At 30.2% G+C, this 18536-nt stretch overlaps 2 protein-coding genes across 3 annotated transcripts; one reads left to right on the forward strand and one right to left on the reverse strand.

Moving 5' to 3' along the window:
• Nucleotides 1–329: 329 nt before the first annotated feature.
• On the reverse strand, nt 330–3652 carry LOC101205439 (L-type lectin-domain containing receptor kinase IV.1). Its single transcript, XM_004142152.3, has 2 exons — nt 1810–3652; nt 330–979 (listed from the first exon to the last, which is right to left on the reverse strand). The coding sequence occupies exons 1-2, from the start codon at nt 3342–3344 to the stop codon at nt 478–480; spliced, it is 2037 nt and encodes a 678-aa protein (XP_004142200.1). The 5' UTR covers nt 3345–3652; the 3' UTR covers nt 330–477.
• A 5313-nt stretch (nt 3653–8965) lies between these two features.
• On the forward strand, nt 8966–9898 carry LOC105435368 (subtilisin inhibitor CLSI-I). Of its 2 annotated transcripts, none has more exons than XM_031884702.1 (2): nt 8966–9140; nt 9388–9898. In XM_031884702.1, the coding sequence occupies exons 1-2, from the start codon at nt 9015–9017 to the stop codon at nt 9613–9615; spliced, it is 354 nt and encodes a 117-aa protein (XP_031740562.1). In that variant the 5' UTR covers nt 8966–9014; the 3' UTR covers nt 9616–9898. The 2 variants fall into 2 exon arrangements, with proteins under 2 accessions (XP_031740562.1, XP_031740563.1); XM_031884703.1 differs by having other exon boundaries at nt 9422–9898.
• Nucleotides 9899–18536: the final 8638 nt, after the last annotated feature.

Genomic DNA, 18536 nt, shown 5'->3' on the forward strand with positions numbered 1-18536 from the left:
CCTGGATCAATGTATATGATTGTTTATCTACGTTTAATTTGTAAAATCATCTAGTTCAAAGTTCTTACTTATTGTTATATACAATGTTATGATTTTATTGTATAATCATGAAATTATAATTTAGAGAGGGATTGAAAAATTCTACCCCTCTCACATACATTGTTTGAATCCCACCCAAATTATCCAAAAAGATGAAGAGAACCAAATATTAATACCCATAAAAAGTAACCAAAGTGTTAAAGAAGCAAATTCAAGCTTAGGAGTCTTAGGACAACATCACAGGATCAAAATAGGTTGAGCTACTAAAAAACTTTGCAAAACCCTCGAGATTTTAAATGTAAACAACCATGTCAATATATGGAACTTTGGTACTTTGAAATTGTTTAATATTTTCCTAAAAATGATAGGTAAGAATTAAGATTCAATTAACAAATTAATTATTCACAAAATTAGATGTGGTCGTCATCGTCTTCAAAATCAGCGGCCTTCCGACAGAATAGACTCCGCAACCGATGAAGAGCTCGTCACATTCCTTTCTCTCGATAGCGGATAAGACCCGGTAAAATCATCCAACTCATCGCCGTCGCGAGGCGTCAAATTGAAAAACCCATTTCCGGAAAGGCGCCAGCGGAGGGAGGCGAGGTCCGGCAGCGGCGCTTCGGCCTGCAAATACTGCAGAACCTGATACATGGTGGGCCGAACGGCAGGGGAGGAGTGAGAACAGAGCAACCCGAGTTTGAGAACCAATTCGAGCTGTGAAGGTTCGAAGTTGCCACCCAATTTGGGGTCGGCGGTCCGGAGAATGTTGCCGTTGGACCAACAAGAGAAAACCCAATCCATTAAAATGAAATCGTCGGAGTCTTCTTGAGGATGAATAGGCCTTCTTCCACAGGCCACTTCAAGAAGAAAAGCCCCAAATGCGTAAACGTCTGTTCTTGTTGTGGCTCTCCCTGTTCTTATATGCTCTGGCGCTAGATACCTGCGTTCCACAATATGGGTTTGTGGAAGAACGTTTTACCAAAATTTAAGCAAAATTTTCAATTTTCATAGTTGATTAAATCCGTTGCGTTTTAAGGTTAAATTATGAATTTTCATTTATGTGTTTCTATTCCCTAATCAATTACAAATATTTTTAAAATTATAAAACTATATCAGAATGGTGTAAAATTTTCATTTATGAGTTTGACATTTAAAGATTTTTTTGTTTTATAATCTTAAATAATGATTGAGACCTCCAAAATTGATTTCAATATTTTTCTTTTAATTTTAAATAAACAATTTGAAGGTTTGACAACAAAAATATACTTCTTTAAATGTCAAACTCCAAATCTTTACCTTTTAAAATATTCAAATTATGAAATGGAGAAAATTTGAAAGTCTTAGACCCGTTTGTCATTTCATAACAATTTTACTTTACAACTTTTTTACGTAAAAACAACTAGAATTTAAAATTTAAAAAGAAAGAAATTGAAACTACTGCAAACTAACAAACTCTTCCATTATAACTCATTTGAGGTTTTTTCTTTTTTTTGTATTGTAAATAATTTAAATTGTTTTTGTTATTTATGATAATATCGCAATATATAAAGTATCGAAACTAAAGTAATGAACTTAAAAATATATTTCAAAATAAAAAACGAAAGGTTGATTTTTTTTTAAAAAAAAAATTTCAAAAAACTTAAAACGACTTAAACGAACATTATTTACTAAACAGATGGTGAATTGATGTTGGTTTGGTTAGAAAAGTGAGATGATGCTAACACTACTAAATTAAGAAAGAATAAAGTAAATGGGAATTGAAGAACAAACCCAAGAGTTCCAACGACATGAGTGGTTCGAGGATCAGCACCACGATCGTACATTTTAGCCAAACCAAAATCCCCCAATCTTCCATTAAACTCATCGTCAAGCAGCACATTACTCGCTTTCACATCTCTATGAATCACCACTTTCTCACACTGTTCATGAAGATAGAACAATCCCGACGCAACTCCTTTTATTATCTCAAACCTCTGTTCCCAATTTATCGTTATCTCTGGCCACTCGTGTAAATACGCATCCAAGCTTCCATTTCTCATATAATCATACACCAAAAACAGCTCTCCTTTCCTCCGGCAATACCCCAACAGCGCCACCAGGTTCCGGTGCCGGAGCCTCCCTACACTCACTATCTCCGCCACGAATTCCTTCATCCCCTGTCTTGATTCGTGAGAGATTCTCTTCACCGCTACTTCGATTTTCGAATTTGGTAATACCCCTTTGTATACTCTACCGAATCCACCAAATCCCAGAAATTCTTTTTCTCTGAATCCCTTTGTTGCTTTGTATAAATCCTTGTATTTGAATCTTTGCGGTCCGTATTCCAGCTCCCAATCCTCTAGAATCTCTGCGAATTTCCGTCTCCGGTATATGAAATAAATCAACCCCAAAACTGTCATTAAAGCTAATGCAACGCAAACCAACGGCAAACCTATTGTTAACAATTTGGATCGGCTCGGTTTTTTTTTTGTACGTGGTGGAAGCTTGGGGAGTTGAGACAGATTAATCTTCTGTGCTTCGCCATTGACGTTGAAACTCCAAGCTAAAACGTAATGCAACGTCGTAATGGAGCCCGTTGAGGACGAGAATCCGATGTACATGATGTCGTTGATGACGGACGATAAGTCTCGCCGGTAAGATAAGAGAGGGATTTTGGGTTTATCTCTGATTTCAATTGGAGCCAGGGTAACGTTAATTTGCTTTTTGAGTCCATCGTATTCAATCCAAACTTGCATCCGTTCGCCACTGATTAGCGTCAAATTTCTAAATTCTCCGTCGACCCAATACCCTGCTCGCTCCGATTGTTCTGACATTAATCCGTTTATATTGATTCCGACGTGGTTCCTGTTGATGTCTCTAAGATCGAGATTCTGAATCGTGTCGAGTTCAACGGCGAAGATATGATTCGTCTCTTTCCCGTTGTTGGACTCGTTGAATAGACCGAGGTTTTCGCTTGGGCGAGCTCCGGGGAGTCCTCTAGTCGGAGAAACGACGAAGGCGATTCCATGGCCGCCGAGATCGTCATATTCTGAGATTATAGCAAAGACGAAAGATGCAGAGAAGGAAGAAAGCGAGGAATTATTGTTTGATGGGGTTTTGAAGGAGATGGGATTGGGGTAAAAGGCATGGCCGATTTGTTGGTCGTAGTCGTTGGTGAGTCTCAAAAGACGATCGGAGGTTACTTCGGCGACGCCGTCGAGGAAGAGATCGCCGAAATTGAAGCCATTAAAGATGAATCTTTGATCTGCAGAAGCTGGAGAAATGGAAATCAAAAGTATTAAGGTGAGGAAGACGATGGCCGCCATTGTAATGGAGTTTGTTTCTCTGTGGGTCGTACATTATTTGCATTGTCGGTAGATTTTCAAGCTCGGGCAACGACGTGAGTGAACGGGAACTTTCTTATTTCAAGTCAACGAATTTAACTCAGTATTAATCGTAGCCGTTCCATGATTCAACTTCAACGGTCTAGATTCAAACCATGGCAGCCTCTACAGCCCATTTTGGATCTTATGCCTAAATATTTGAAATTTAACTTTTGTATTGTTTTCAGATATGCCAAATAATTAATATATTAGTTAAAATTTTAAAGTTTTTTCAAAAATAATAAAAAATACAAATTATTTACATTCTACACAAAAAAGAATAAATAAAAATTCATTACATTTAATTTCGTCATTTTTCACAATTTTTCAAATTTTAACTTATATAAACATTGATATTAAATAATTAGTTAATTAAATATAGAAACACTAGCAATTATAATTTAAATGTTAATATTTACAAATAAATATATATATATATATATAGAATTAAGATAATATTTTTTGTAAATCAGTCTATTCAATTGAAGTCTAAATAATAATGATTATTTAAATTTAACTCATTTAATAATTGATTAATTAGGTTATGTATTTATTGTTCATTTCTTAGGTAAAAAGATTGCATATTAGAAGATGTTAAAAAATCCATATTAAGTGAGTTTAAAATTTTCTACAATAATTATATTTGGGTTTTACAAAGTAAAATCGAACGTATAAGACATAAAACGGGGTTTGATGATTAAGTAAACAAAACATGCTCAATTCCCATAGAATAATTTATCGTATATTAGTTGGATTCAATTCCACCAAATAACAAAATTCACAAAAACAAAAAAGAAAAAATGACCAATAATAAATACTAAAAATCGAACTTTGTTCCAAAGTAATATTTTTAAGGTTAGAAATACAACTTTAGTTTATTTGTTAAGTGTTGCCTAATTTTAGTTATATTTTCAAATATTTTATTTAATTTAATATCACCTTCTATAAATCTAAAACGCTAAATTATAAATTAAAGATAAAATTTATTGAACTAATTTTAATAACCTATCTATTTATAGTATTTTATAGCTAAAGTCAAGTACAGAAAATTCTGTACTAGAAGGCAGCGTTGGCCACGCAACAAAAGTACATAAAACATATATCCAATGACTTATGGTGTCACAATATTAAATTCTAATTATTTTTTCTTTATAAAAAACAATATTCAATTCTAATATTAAAATATGCATGTTGACCATAAAGATGAATGTAGACATATTGTAAACTTTATAAAGCACTCTTACGTTAAGTGGGTCTACACATTTCTACATCATATAATGCATAGTGGCTAATTAAAGTATATTCCAATTTATGTATATATATATATACATCCAGATTTATTTTCATTATATAATTAATAGACATACTTCTAAAGGAAAATGTCGTATTCTTTACATTTTAGTAATATATATATACATATATTTATTCATTTATGTAACTATTTGGATTATTCTATTATTGTAAAACACTTCTTTCCGTGAGATTAATTATAGTGAACTTTCATACGATGTTTAATGGCGAGCGAGGAAAATTTTACAATAAAAAAAAGATAATGGAAGGATATACTATAAAAATTAGAATGATGAAAAATGCAAATGGATTATCATATAATAAATTTTCATGAATTAGTAAATTAATTGGATCTTGCTTATTATTATTATTTGATTTGCTATTCTAGAAAGTGAGACTTTAATAATTAATTATATAGAAAAAGAAATTAAAGCTTGAAAAATTCAATATATACAAAGTTGTTCTCATTATTAAAATTATCCTAAATTGTCATGACTTAAAATGTACATATATAAATGGTCTGAATTTCTAAAATACTTTGTTTGACAATCGATAATATAGTCAATAAAAAAACTTCTATGAATAATTCAAATGTGGTACCAATAAATTTTGAAATAAAATTGAATTTCGTGTACCTATTTTTTTCTATAGTAATTTTTACGTCTTGTCTTGAATTGACTTAGATTGATTTGTTATAATGCAACATTAGTCTATTTTAAATAATTTTAAGTTAGCAAAATATGTATATGTATATCAACAAATTTCTCTTAGCCAATTCTCTTAAATTTATCAGAGTATAAATGATTGTAAATAGTTAAATCTTCTAAAATCTAATTTCAATATAATTAATTGAAAATCTATTTTAATAATATAAAGAACTCTATAAAATTCAAAGTTACTGTATGTTGTATTTTGTTTTATGTCATTAATTATATGTATATATCTTTGAAGATATACGGTATGCTCTCCTAATTGTTTCATTATTATTAAGTAATTAAATGCAAAATGTAGTTATTAAATGAAAATAATTTTTACCTACATAATCATTATTATATTGTATTTGGTAAATTTTTTTATTTTTTTTATATTTGAAAATGCACCTACTTATTAATTAACTACTATTACAAAAGAACCATTCACAATGACATTGGAAAAGAGAAATATTAAGTTCCATTTAATGAACAAATGTAATTGGTCAAAATGAGCTTAACAACATGCCCTTTTATTTCAAAGATTTGAACTCCTCAACCATCCATGGTTGTACTAAAAAATAATAATAAATGTAACTAAACATTTTGAAATCCAACTATCTAATTAATATTGAAGGAAATTTTTTACATTTAATCACTATATTCAGAGTTTAATATTTATTTAGAAAAGATGAATATCACTATAGTTGCAATATAATATATATACATATATACAAACATTCATAAATGTGAGAAGAATAATTAAGCTTAAAAGTGGCACATAGTTTGAAATGGAACAAGTTGACTAAATAATTGTCTCATTTAATCAACAAAAATCCAAATTTCAAATACACCATTTTTCAAAAAGATTGACAAATAAAAGGATGAACTTTTTCTATTATTATTTTCTCTAATTTCAACTCTCTATACTTTAATTAGATTAGACATAAACATCAGAAAAAGTAAGGTACAATAATATTTCTCTCCATGGGGTTGGATTATCTTTTACTTAAAAAGAAAAAGGTTTATTAAAGGAAGGTTGACTCACTTCTAAAAAGTAAGTTAAAAATAATTGAAGACAAATTATAATAATGTCAACAATTTTCGATAGTGAAATTAAATAACGCTTTGGAATTGTCGAACCATAACTATTACAATCGAAGAAAGATATATTTACAATTTTTCTTTTCTCCTTTAGTTTGAGAGCTTTCTTTTTTAAAAAATAATTCACATGTGAAAAATAATTGAAACGAAATATACGTGGAAAGAAGACCTAATATGTATCATAATAATTAAATACCTAATTCTTTTCAAAAGAATCTCAACATATTTAGGATTTGTATTCGATTTATTAAAATGTGTATTAAAAGATTTATTGGTTTATTATATATGCATTCAATGTCTTAACAACATACTGTTCATACTTATTATTGTTTTATTTAAATATTTGAATTGATGGAGACAAAGCAAAGCCCCTAAAGAAATTCAAGTAACCCTTTTCTTTGTCTTAACCACACTGTTCATACTTATTATTGATTTACATTTGATTAGGGGAGAAACTCAAATCTCGGTCTACTTTTTGCACGACTCTTTGAAGCTTATCATCAAATCGATTAGATTCAATAACTCAACTATTGTAGGACTAAATTTTATTTAGTCATACATGTATATTCTCCCTCATACGAAATTATAATCAACTTATGCCTCTACTCTAAGTCAAGTTTTGAGGTTTGACCTTGCATTTATGCAAGACTAAAGGCCAACACAATGCAACGTCGTATCTCTCTCTTTTGCATTTTGGTAATTCCTAATAACATGATCTTCGATAATTATACATTTCTTCATAACTATTTCACCTAGATGAGTTTAGACCCTTCATTGATAAAAAAATTCTTACGACACTCTGTTGAGGTTGAATCTTTCAGAAAGCTTCCTGAAAGATTCAAACACTTATTGAAGTTTTTCAGGGCCTAATAGTGCTTATTTGGCTCTATCGGCCTACTTTAGGTGCGTCCTACCAAGCACTTTTCCACCTAATATGCAAGCTTAGCTACCAGGCTTTTACAATGCTTAATTACCCAAGACAACTTAGACAAGTATTGTGCCAATCGAAAACTATTGAGCCCCAAAAACGCTTTTGGATATGCCATCCAAATAGGTCGGGATGTGTCATGAACTTTCTCTCACCTGCTCGAGCACACTTATTGAGAATAATCATATAATTCAAATCCACAGCAACTCTCCAACTTGATGTTTTTCTTGACATTCATCCATTTGAACATATCAAGGCATGAACTCTCTAATGTCCATGCCAAATCAAATTGCATATCGTGTATGAGCTTGTAGCTCTAGTGAAACCTTCAATCTATATTGGGAAGGTTGCAATATTGTGACATCCTCGTGTGGTTAGATACTGTCAAGCCATGAGACACATATATGTGTGACGTTATAGCTCACGCATGCAAGTCCTGAATGCTTGTGGTGGTAGAGAGTTGACACCATGTCTCTCCCTATAGTACATTATGAACATTTTCCTCTCTATCACCCATGTATATGGAATTCAGCAAAACATCACTTGCCAACATAAAGTGCCATTTTGAACTCCAATTGACACATATTCAATGTGCAACTTGCATATTTTCATCAATCTTCAATTAGCTCTAGAATCGTTCTCCCAAACTTGTGACGAAACCTTGATTTCTCCAAGGTCATGGCTCGAGGACCCATTTGGACCACCCACTGTGAGCTTGTCCATTGACACTGTCAATGACATTGATGCTTTGTCCTGTTGCTTGATGTTCAATCTAGTATGGCTTGCCCACTTATCATGGTGTGTTGGATGATGCACTGTCCTCCTTGGTTGCATTACGACACTTCGTTCCCTAAACCCTTTGCTTTGTCTTATGTACGGTTGACACTAGCATCTTGACCACTACATGGTTTACATGTAGTGGAGTCACAATCTATATTATTTTTTTCCTTTGAGTATGATTGTTACACTGTCCCCTTCATACTATCGTTGTTTTCAATGACACACTTGAAAATGCATCCAGTTTGATTCATTAACGTGAGATTGTAGCAATTAACCATTTAAACAATAACTAAATTTAATGAAAATGAAAGATTTTAAATATTAATTAAATAATAACTAATTTATTAACGAGGATCTAACAACTCAACTTAAATTTATTATCGATCCTTTCAAAAGATAACCTAACATAAAAGAAATTTATTAAGACATGATAAATATGACTAGTCATCAAGTATATTTAATTTAACTCAGTCAATTAACCAAATGATTATAATCATTAAATATATTTAGAATGAAACAAAACAGAAATGAAAATCACAAACTACGGAAACTAAATAATAATTTCAACAAAATATTGGGCTCTCTCCTTGCTCTAAATATTTGAACTTTTCCAAGTCTTTGTATAATAATTAATAATATGGGCCATTGGAATTCTAACGATGAGTTGATAGAGAAGATATAATTAATTTATCGTCCATATTCAATTTACCATCCATTTTATTATATATATAATATAAAGTGCCATGAGTCATGTTCTAATTGGAAGTGCTCGTCGGGCTGTACAAAATATGTGTACATATATATACACAAAACATTATTGTGATGACTTTTATTGCTTTAGATTTTGGGTTCTGGCTGTATAGTTTTTCAGAATGGGTGAAGATAACCAAAAGAGCAAGGCCCCTCAATATCAGAAGGTGGGTGAATCAACAACCTCCATCATTCCTAGTGAGTAATGCTACTTTTTTTTCTTTTCTTCTTCTTAACAATCATATCCTCAATTATTTTAATTTGTGTCGGATTAAAACAAACGACATGAAAATATATCTTAAAAACTTGATTTTAGAAACATCATCAGTACCTATACCTATTAATATCCATTTTTTAAAACCCCTATAGCAGCAACTTTCTATAGAATATGTATTATTGTACTAAAAAAAATGATTCACACAAATATTACACACAATCTTATAAGGAGCTAATGCAATTATTTCAACCCGAGCCACCAGAGAATAAGGTATGGCCGTCATTAGTGGGTTTGACAGCAGAAGAGGCAGAGAAGAAGATAAAGGAAGAAATGCCAGAGGTTTATGTTACAGTGGTTCCTCCTAATCATGCCATAACTTTTGATCTTCGATTTAACCGTGTTTGGCTATTCGTTGATTCTTCTGGCAAAGTTAGACAAACACCTTCTATTGGTTAAGAGCTCAGATTTGTTTGGAGTGACTTTTCAAATATTTAAGAATGCTTCTTTTGTAACAATAACCAGTTAAGAACTCTTTTTTCTTTTTAGTAACTTTTAGTATTTGGAAAGTATTATTCCAAACAGGCTGTTAGGTTAAGATCATTTCTGTGCATGCACTGCTAAGAAGCTATTCAACTCAAATTATGTTTTTAGCTGTTAATTCAGTACTCCATCTAAATTTTGAAGTTTTTTCTTAAAACCACACATTTACATGTGCAGTAAAAATAACCCTCTTCTATCATTATTGTGATTTAATTTTCATATATATTTGTTTTAATTTTAGTTAAAGTAAAATAATGATCAATGTGTATGTATATATATATATACACAGTCAATTAATCTTATTATAGTTAAAATATAATGAGTCATCTTTCATTAGATCAGTGCATTCCCAAGTTCTTTTTCAAAGAAAGAAAAATTGCAATTGCAAAAACCGTACCTTCAACTTTCTGTCGTAAAACTTCATAGCCCTAAAATTTATATCAGAATTAAAATAGAATTCTTAAACTTACAATACCATTTGTAGAAATTGAATTAATTAATTAAATTGAACTTTCAAACTTAAAGAAAATTTTAAGATGGTATATTTGGAGGGTTCAAATTTTAACATTTATATTTGGAGGGTTCATAATCAGTTTGTGCAATTTGCTAAAAAGTTTTTAATGAACTCAACCACTTCTTGGTCTCACCAATAAAAGAATTTATGCACCCCCATATATATATATATATATAGAGAGAGAGAGAGAGAGAGAGAGAGAGGTTCATGCTTTAACTTCTTCCTCAAGGGTTTTGTTGAAAATTTGTAACTTGTCTACCAAGTTTTTGTCTTTATCTTGGATTTAATCTATTCTTTCTAAAATCTATATATAAACATATAAATTAAATTATCCCATATTTAGATCTGCCTTGTTGTATACCTCACATATTTTTTAGATATAGCATCTCTTTAATTTCAAATCTACATCAAATTAAATTAAAACTGCTTGAACTACAAGTTTCTTGTTTTGCTAGAATATTATTTATTGATGGTAGCAGACGTTAAAATATATGAGGCATACATTGTCAAAGTCATATTATGAAGTTGATTAGAACCATGCACAATTAATTTTTTTTTTATAAATTAATAAACTTGTCATTTAACTTAATTAATAGGACCAAATAAAAAGAATAGGTCTCTCTCCAAATAGTTGAACTTTTCCAAAGTCGTCTTTCATCAAGTATGATGAACGATATATGGATGAATATTTAAAGAAATTTATTGGCTTTGTTGTAGTCTTTGGGCTAATCATGTTTCTTTATATATATATATATATATAGGATTCTTTTTCTTATCTTTTTAAACCTAATCTTGTAATTTCATAAGTACGTGTTAATATGACTAAGTTAGATTAGTGTGCTTTAAGATGAATTTGAGTTTTTTTTAGATGAATTATTAGGAGACCTTATTGTGAAATCGAGACAAGCAAAGAAAACGAGAAACATGCAAACAGTAAACTTGACACAAAGTTCAACTTATGTAGTTAACATAACGTGTGTTGGCTATATCTACAAGAGAGAGAAACAGTGATTTTATTATTAGAGAGGTATATTAAATGACATATAGATGGCATAGAGATGTCCGATAATCGTAAATAAAATTTTCTTAAAAAGCATATGAATGAGAATAAGGCATGTTGTGTATGAGACTTAAACCCAACATAGCAACGGGTTACTAGAGTGAGGAACTTGATTCCCAATGCAAGGAAAAAAAAAAGAGAAAAAGTCATTTCTTAACCTTCTCGCCAACACAGCTATCTCATTAACGCCAACACAACTATCTCATTAATTGTACGTTTTATTTACTTTAGTTATTTACTTTAGTGAAATCAAATGAACATTTGTTAATTAAGTTTATCACCTTCCAATTTCCATGAATAAAATTCAACAATAATATTGGGAAAGAAAATGGACAATATCTTTTCATGATTGTTTGATCCTCTAACAACTTCCATCAACCACTCCAGTGAGATCTTTCTAAACTTGACACAAATAGAAACTCCAAATAAGTCACGAACTACCCACCCAACACCAGGGCATAAGTTCATAGCATTATTCCAAAAGACAACCCATAGTAGTAATCGCAAAGTATGACTAACTTGTCTTTCAACCTCCTAGTTTTGTTAGGAGATTCAAAATTCATAACAAGAAAAAAGTTTGAACATAAATGAACCTTTGGTGTAGATTTCAGTTATTAGAAGGAAACACGAACAAAAAGGTTTATTCCTATATGTTTTTTAATTAGAAGAATTTTTTCCATAGATTTTTATATATAAAAAGTAAATATGTCCACTTTAGAAAATTTCTTATAAATATTTTTATTATTTATTAGATAAAAAAAATTTAAAAGTTTGAGTATAGATCAATTAAGTGTTGCATAATAGGTTTAACTTATTTTAAATATGTATAGGCCAAAACTTAGACTTGGTCTCTCAAAATAATAGTTATTGAACCTTTCCAAAGTCTTTGTACAATTGGTGAAATGGCATATATATATGTATATATTATTGGCCTAACCAAATTGATTTGATTAAAAGCTATGTTTTGGGTTTTGGGTTGAAATGAATAGTGATTCTCCCATAAGTACTTTGCTTATATACGTAGGCTTAATTATTCCCATCTTTTGGTTCATATATATTTGGTTATTGGTTGTTTTTAGTTTTGGTAATCCTTTCAAATTGGCTGAAGACGATGATAGAAAAAAACAAAGCCCCTCAAGAGAAGCATCTTGGTGAATCATCAACTCCCAGTAAGTCATCATATATCATAATTTGACTCTCTTACTACTTGCCCATTTTTCTTGTTAGATGACGTTATGATTTTAAATTTACTTTTACCTATATATTTAAATTTATGGGTTAATTTGGTGATTTAAACATGATAAGAACAGGTCGTCCAAAAAGTTCTCTTGTATTCAAACCTATTTCATCCCCAATTAACTGTTGTACTCTTTAGAATTATATATTAATCTTTTGAAGGAAAGTTATTTGGATATCTTGGACCCTATCAGGTAACCATTATTCGTTTTTTAATTTTAGATTTGGCCTATTTTCTTCCACTTTTATGCAAAAGATAGATATAAAAAAGGATTTAGAAGTGGAAGAGAATAATGTATACACTTAATCAATTTTCAAAAACAAAAAATAAAAGCAACCAAATGGTCAGTGTCTTAAAATATTAGATTTGATCTTAAAATTTGTTTATTATGGTGCAATATATGTTAATTGGCAAAAAAATTGATTTCAAATTTTATCTATAGTATATATATAATAGAATTAGGATGATTGAAATTCAACCCAATTATCTGAACTGAAAGAACTAAAGGTAGGAGCTTCAATGGTGGGTTTAACCGTGGAAGAGGTAACAAAGAAGATAAAATAAGAAATGGGTGAGGGATTTAGTATTGAGGTCATTGCACTGGACCAAAGTTGTACTCATGGATTTTCATTATCAATTGATCAACACTTCTAGCAGAGTTGCCTTGGAACCGGTTATTTCTAACAGAAAATCTAATACTATCTCAGCTCTCATTAATTCGTTATTTAATACATCACTAAATAATTTATAGGTTTCATGTAATTGTGTTAGTTATTACTCTGAAAAATTTAAATTTTCTTAGTATATTTCATGAATATGATATATGGTATTAGATGTGCCCATTGTTTGTGGATGTTATAACGTAAAGTTAGTGACTTGAGTGAAATTTGTACAGTTGTGGATGATATTTTATTTTTTATTAACTCAAAGCTTTGGGTGAGTTTATTTTTCAATTTTTGTAATCGTTCTAATAATTCTATTGCACATATCGTCCTGCTTGGGTTGGAGAGGGAGATGCTGTTTTGTGTGGGTTTTCTTTTGTGGAAGACTTTGGGGGATTCATGGGGTTGGTGAGTTATTTTGGATGGTTATTTCCTTTGTTTTCAAAGAGCATTGAGATTTTTCAATCTTGCAAGATGAATTTGAGTATTATTGTATTTTTTGTTATGGGTAAATTGGATTTAATGAAATACCACGAGTGACAAACAAAGTCAAATGTTTGGTGGAAAAGTAACGCAAAATGGAGTAAGTTGGTAGTCAATTCGACCAACATTTCATCAAGTCCTAGATGTAAATGGATCCAAGTCCAAGATGCATGATGGACTTGAGACTTATAAAAACACATAATATATATTCTGGCGTGGAAAATATTTTCTAACTCCACCCTATCTTGTGACGAGGTCTATGTGCATTATAATATTGACTTGTATAATGAAAGGACATAAATAAAAAAATGATAATGGGTTGAAAATGAGAGAAACAAGCACACACAACACTCCCCTCATTTTGCACATTTTAATTGCCCTCACATAGTCTTTGATGCATTTTTCCTTTTCTATTGTGTTGGGAAGGTGGGTGTCTTTCACCTTCATGGTTGTCACATTTGCTTTATTTTCACAATTTGGTCAGTGACTCCTCTATTTCTCCCTCCACAAATTTTTCAATTTTGTCATTTTTAGTTTTATTTTATACCAATATATATACGACATATAGAGTTTTTTGAAATCATGACTTCAACAACATATATAAGCATTAAACTAGTATTAAATAATATATGATAACCTTAAAGTTAGAGATTCAATATTCCAATTCACTAAAAAAAATTAGAAAATAACCCTCTCAAAAAGTAAATGTTATAGTTAAGATTTGAGTTGTTAAACCTTCTTGAATCTATCACCAATTTAAACATTAATTTAGAGGTAGAATATACGGATTACAACGAAGCTAAAAGCTCCCTTTACAATGAATGTTTATAATTATACATGTTAAAACTATATTGAATATTAAAATTCATAATTTCTGTTTGTTTTAAATATTTATTTTGCTCTTTAATTTTTCTACTTATATTTTGTTTTCCTAAGCATTTAGGCTTTCTAATTCAATATGCCTTAACTAGTTAACTTAGTTGTTCCATTTTACTCCTACTAATTTAGTACCACCGTAATTTTCATTGATCATATTAATTCAAACAATAACTTAACACATCCATATGTAAAACCTAACACACTATTATTATTTACTAGGGAAATTGTTATTATTATTATAATTTAATTTATAACTACGAGGTCCACCCCTACCAATAGTTAGCCTAACAAATTTTCTCCCAATGTATGCACCAATTCATTTTGTAGTAATTAATTAAAAACTTCATCCCTGCGTTTCTATGGTAATTATTAAACTTAAACCCTTCCAATTTAATTGTCGTAGCTTCTTCTTTGTTTGAATAGAAAAACTAAGACCACGTATGGCTTATTATTGGTTTTTGCTCTTAGGGTTTCAAGAACACAAATACAAATAAAACAATTAAAATGGGTTTAGTATACTTATTTTTTAAAAAAAAATTAAAAACATTCCTGAAATAACTTATTTTTAAAAACAATAAACGGTTGTTTTCTTTGTTTTTAAAAATTATGAAGTTGAGTTCACAATAAACGGAGGTTAATGACTTGGGTTGGTTTTTTTTTTTCAAATCATCGGCCCTTTTTCTCTTCTCCTCGAAGGCATAAACACTCTACTGTTTTCAAAATTCGAAGAAATATGGATTAGAAATTGGGAATGTAAGGATATTATTAAGCAGAATGGAAACTGGAACATCACCGATTCTCTTGTTTCTTTGAAAGAAAGCCTTAGCTTCAGCTCTAAATCATTACCCAACAGGTGGAAAAAATCTTTTAATCTGCTCGATACAACAAAAATTTTGATATAATTAGATCAACCGATGTATCCAAACATTTTCACCAGGCAGACACCTTTAGCACCTTCCTCATCTCCGCCTCATTAATATTTGAACAATCAATACAGAAAGCAAGGAAAAAGAACTAGAGAAAAGCTCCAAAAGTCCTAACTTAAACAAAAATGTTGATATTTAAAGCTGTAGTAACTAGCATTGTAATTCGAAAATAATTTTACTCGATCTACTGCACCAAAAACCAGTGAGGGCTTTGATGTTATCCCATAATTCTTGTTCCGTCCTTTTGTTCCTGCTGAAGATTCTATGATTTCTCTCGAGCCAGATGGTCCAAAGAGAGGCTGCAATGGTAGTGAAAATGATTATCCCCTTTTTCTTTTTTGTGATTTATGCTGCTAAGATCCTTGCAGAGAGAGATCGTGTTAGGTGTGCCGATTTCTCCAATTTGTCAGCTGGAAAATTTTATCTCAAATAGAAGAAGCAACAACACAGTTTGTAAATATGTGATATGAGTCTTGGACTTGCTTTTTGTAGAGGACACACCCATTTATTAGAGGACGCATGTCTATGACGAAACTTTCCTCGCCTTATTGTTGTCCTAACGTTATGAGATGTATTCAATTTAGCCGTTGTGGTTTAATATATTTTGTTTTTTGAAGAAAATATTATTTCAATAAAATGGTATACCTATTTAATCAATTTTACTAATATAGTTTAATATAGGGAACTAAAAGTTAAATTACAAAATTGAAAATCTATTGAAAATTTAAAGGAAAAATCAGACGTTTGATAATATATGAAATGAGAACTAGAATGAAAGACTTGAAAATTGTGACCATGGATAAAAATCACAATCAACCTTCAACATTAAAATTTTTGAACTTGTTTTTTGTTTTTCCTACTATATATATTATTCTTGTTTCGTTCCCTTTGTCACTGCATCTTCTTCCAAGCACACATCACACGCCATAACTTCAGCATCAACCAATATAATTCAAAAGTAGAAACTTGTTAAGCAATTAATATAGTGGGTGCATGCATTTGGATATACCACCCATTTTCTTAGCCCATCTAGCCTCACGGATAACCATTTTCAATTTTATGAGGCAATTCGAAGGATAAACTCTAAAGTAAACTATGAGGATTTATGTTCAAAATGGACAATATCATATGTGTCATTGTTGAGATATTTGAAAAGTTTTATTATATCTAACAAGTGTATATTAGAGTCATGTTATGACTTAACCATGTTGATAGAAATCTCCAAGTGTCAAATAAAGAAGTGGATAGACTCAAGAGATGCAGTGGTTGAGCTTTAAGGTGGGTGGTGTGCTCAATGTTATGGTTATATCATTGTTGATGATTAATTATTTGTTCCGAGTAGGCTTCAAGGATTGAACCATTGGTTAGATAAGGCAAATAATATGGATATATGAGAGGTATCAACTATCTTTAATAGTATAAGACCTTTTTGGGAAGGAAAGAAATAAATAAAATCATGTGGATTGTTTCTTAATGAACATTACATTCCGGAACAGACTTTGTTTTATTTAGAACTAAACATAAATTAGAAGGTTGATATTAAATTACATACTACCTCGAACGAGATTGTGTCGACAACGCTATCTAGGCTCCCGGTCTATAAGGCATAATCTTCTTACCATAAGTTTTCCATGATATGACTCTGACTGAGACCAAATCATTCTTAGAAAAAGAACGTTATAGCGACTCTTTTATTATAGATATTTTGTGGATGTTTATATGGAATGATATTATCAAACCCAAGAATTGATATTGAATTCTTTGATATATGGATAATAATTTAAGTAAATAAGGAAAAATGTCTTTGGAAAGTTTCCCAATTCTATTGAGATTCATAGAAAAATTCAATTCTTGTAGGAATTGAAGGGTAAACTTTCAACATTTATTTTTTCATTTTTTTTTCCAAATTACCCCTTGAGAGCTTATTAGTCTTATTTTATTATTTATAAATATTTTCTCAAGATGTGTGCATTGTTTGGGGGACATATAATGGAAATTTTATAGGAAATATGAAAATATATATGGAATAGGACAAATTTTAGAAAATAAACTAAAAATATAGCACAAATATAAAATATTTATAAAAATTGTTGCTGAATGAAAAAACTTTGGATCAATCACAAATTGTCAACAGATAACATCTATCACATTAATGATAACAACTGTCATATGAATGAAATTTGAAAAGAATTACTAGTAAGAGTAGCAAATAGAAAGTTAATTAGAGTAAAATTCTACTACCAGCGATAACATATATCACATTAATGATAGTTGCTTTATAAGTGATAGCTTTTAATATGAAAGTTTGTGTTACATGTGTAATTATTTTATTTTTTACTATAGATTATATTACTTTTTAATTAAATTATCGATTTCTTATGAGAAAAATAATGTAGAAAAGTGTAACAACCTAACTTTTCAGATTTAAATTGAAGTCATTACTTAAAAGAAATAACATTTTTAAACTTTAAAAACAAAGCAAAGCCTTATAGGTTGTAAACTAAACAAGCATTTGGAAAATCAAGAAAATAAAACTAATTCGGACACTAACTCGTTTTTAAAATTGACATTCAATAACCAAATCATTTCAATCATGAAAATAACAAAAACTTGCTACTGGTCCCGCTGGTGAACTATTAAGTATCTTTTAGAAGGTACCCAGTCGCACCAGTGTTGTGATCTTGTAGAAACATGCATCATTCATAAAGTGAATCTAAAGGTACACTTAGCCTTCAATAAGTCATCAATATCAATCTAAAGGTGGTGAACTCGAAAGATAGAATACATGCAGATTATGCAAACCTAATAGCTAAAGCTAACAAATACTATCAATTCAATCAAACTTAGTTCAATATTAGACATAATTAAACATAACATGCAAACATCATCCATCAATCAAAATATATATACGAGAAATGTATATTATTAGTTATATATTGGTTACATATTCATATATATAACCAATATAAAAACCACATTCTTAATTAAATATATGTATATGTAGATCTAATTAATTTCAATTTCACGGGAACCAAATAACTTCAATTCCAAGTAAAATAATAGCCAATAACAATTT

The sequence above is a fragment of the Cucumis sativus genome, chromosome 4 (genome assembly GCF_000004075.3).
Source record: "Cucumis sativus cultivar 9930 chromosome 4, Cucumber_9930_V3, whole genome shotgun sequence".
NCBI classification, from domain to species: domain Eukaryota; kingdom Viridiplantae; phylum Streptophyta; class Magnoliopsida; order Cucurbitales; family Cucurbitaceae; genus Cucumis; species Cucumis sativus.

Bases quoted from the DNA above. Each gene is read 5' to 3' on its own strand.
- LOC101205439 (XM_004142152.3), bottom strand. From the start codon at position 3,344: ATGGCGGCCATCGTCTTCCTCACCTTAATACTTTTGATTTCCATTTCT. The intron at 980-1,809 runs GTTTGTTCTTCA...TGTGGAACGCAG, and splicing joins CATGTCGTTGGAACTCTTGG to GTATCTAGCGCCAGAGCATA.
- LOC105435368 (XM_031884702.1), top strand. From the start codon at position 9,015: ATGACTTTTATTGCTTTAGATTTTGGGTTCTGGCTGTATAGTTTTTCA. The intron at 9,141-9,387 runs GTGAGTAATGCT...CAATCTTATAAG, and splicing joins AACAACCTCCATCATTCCTA to GAGCTAATGCAATTATTTCA.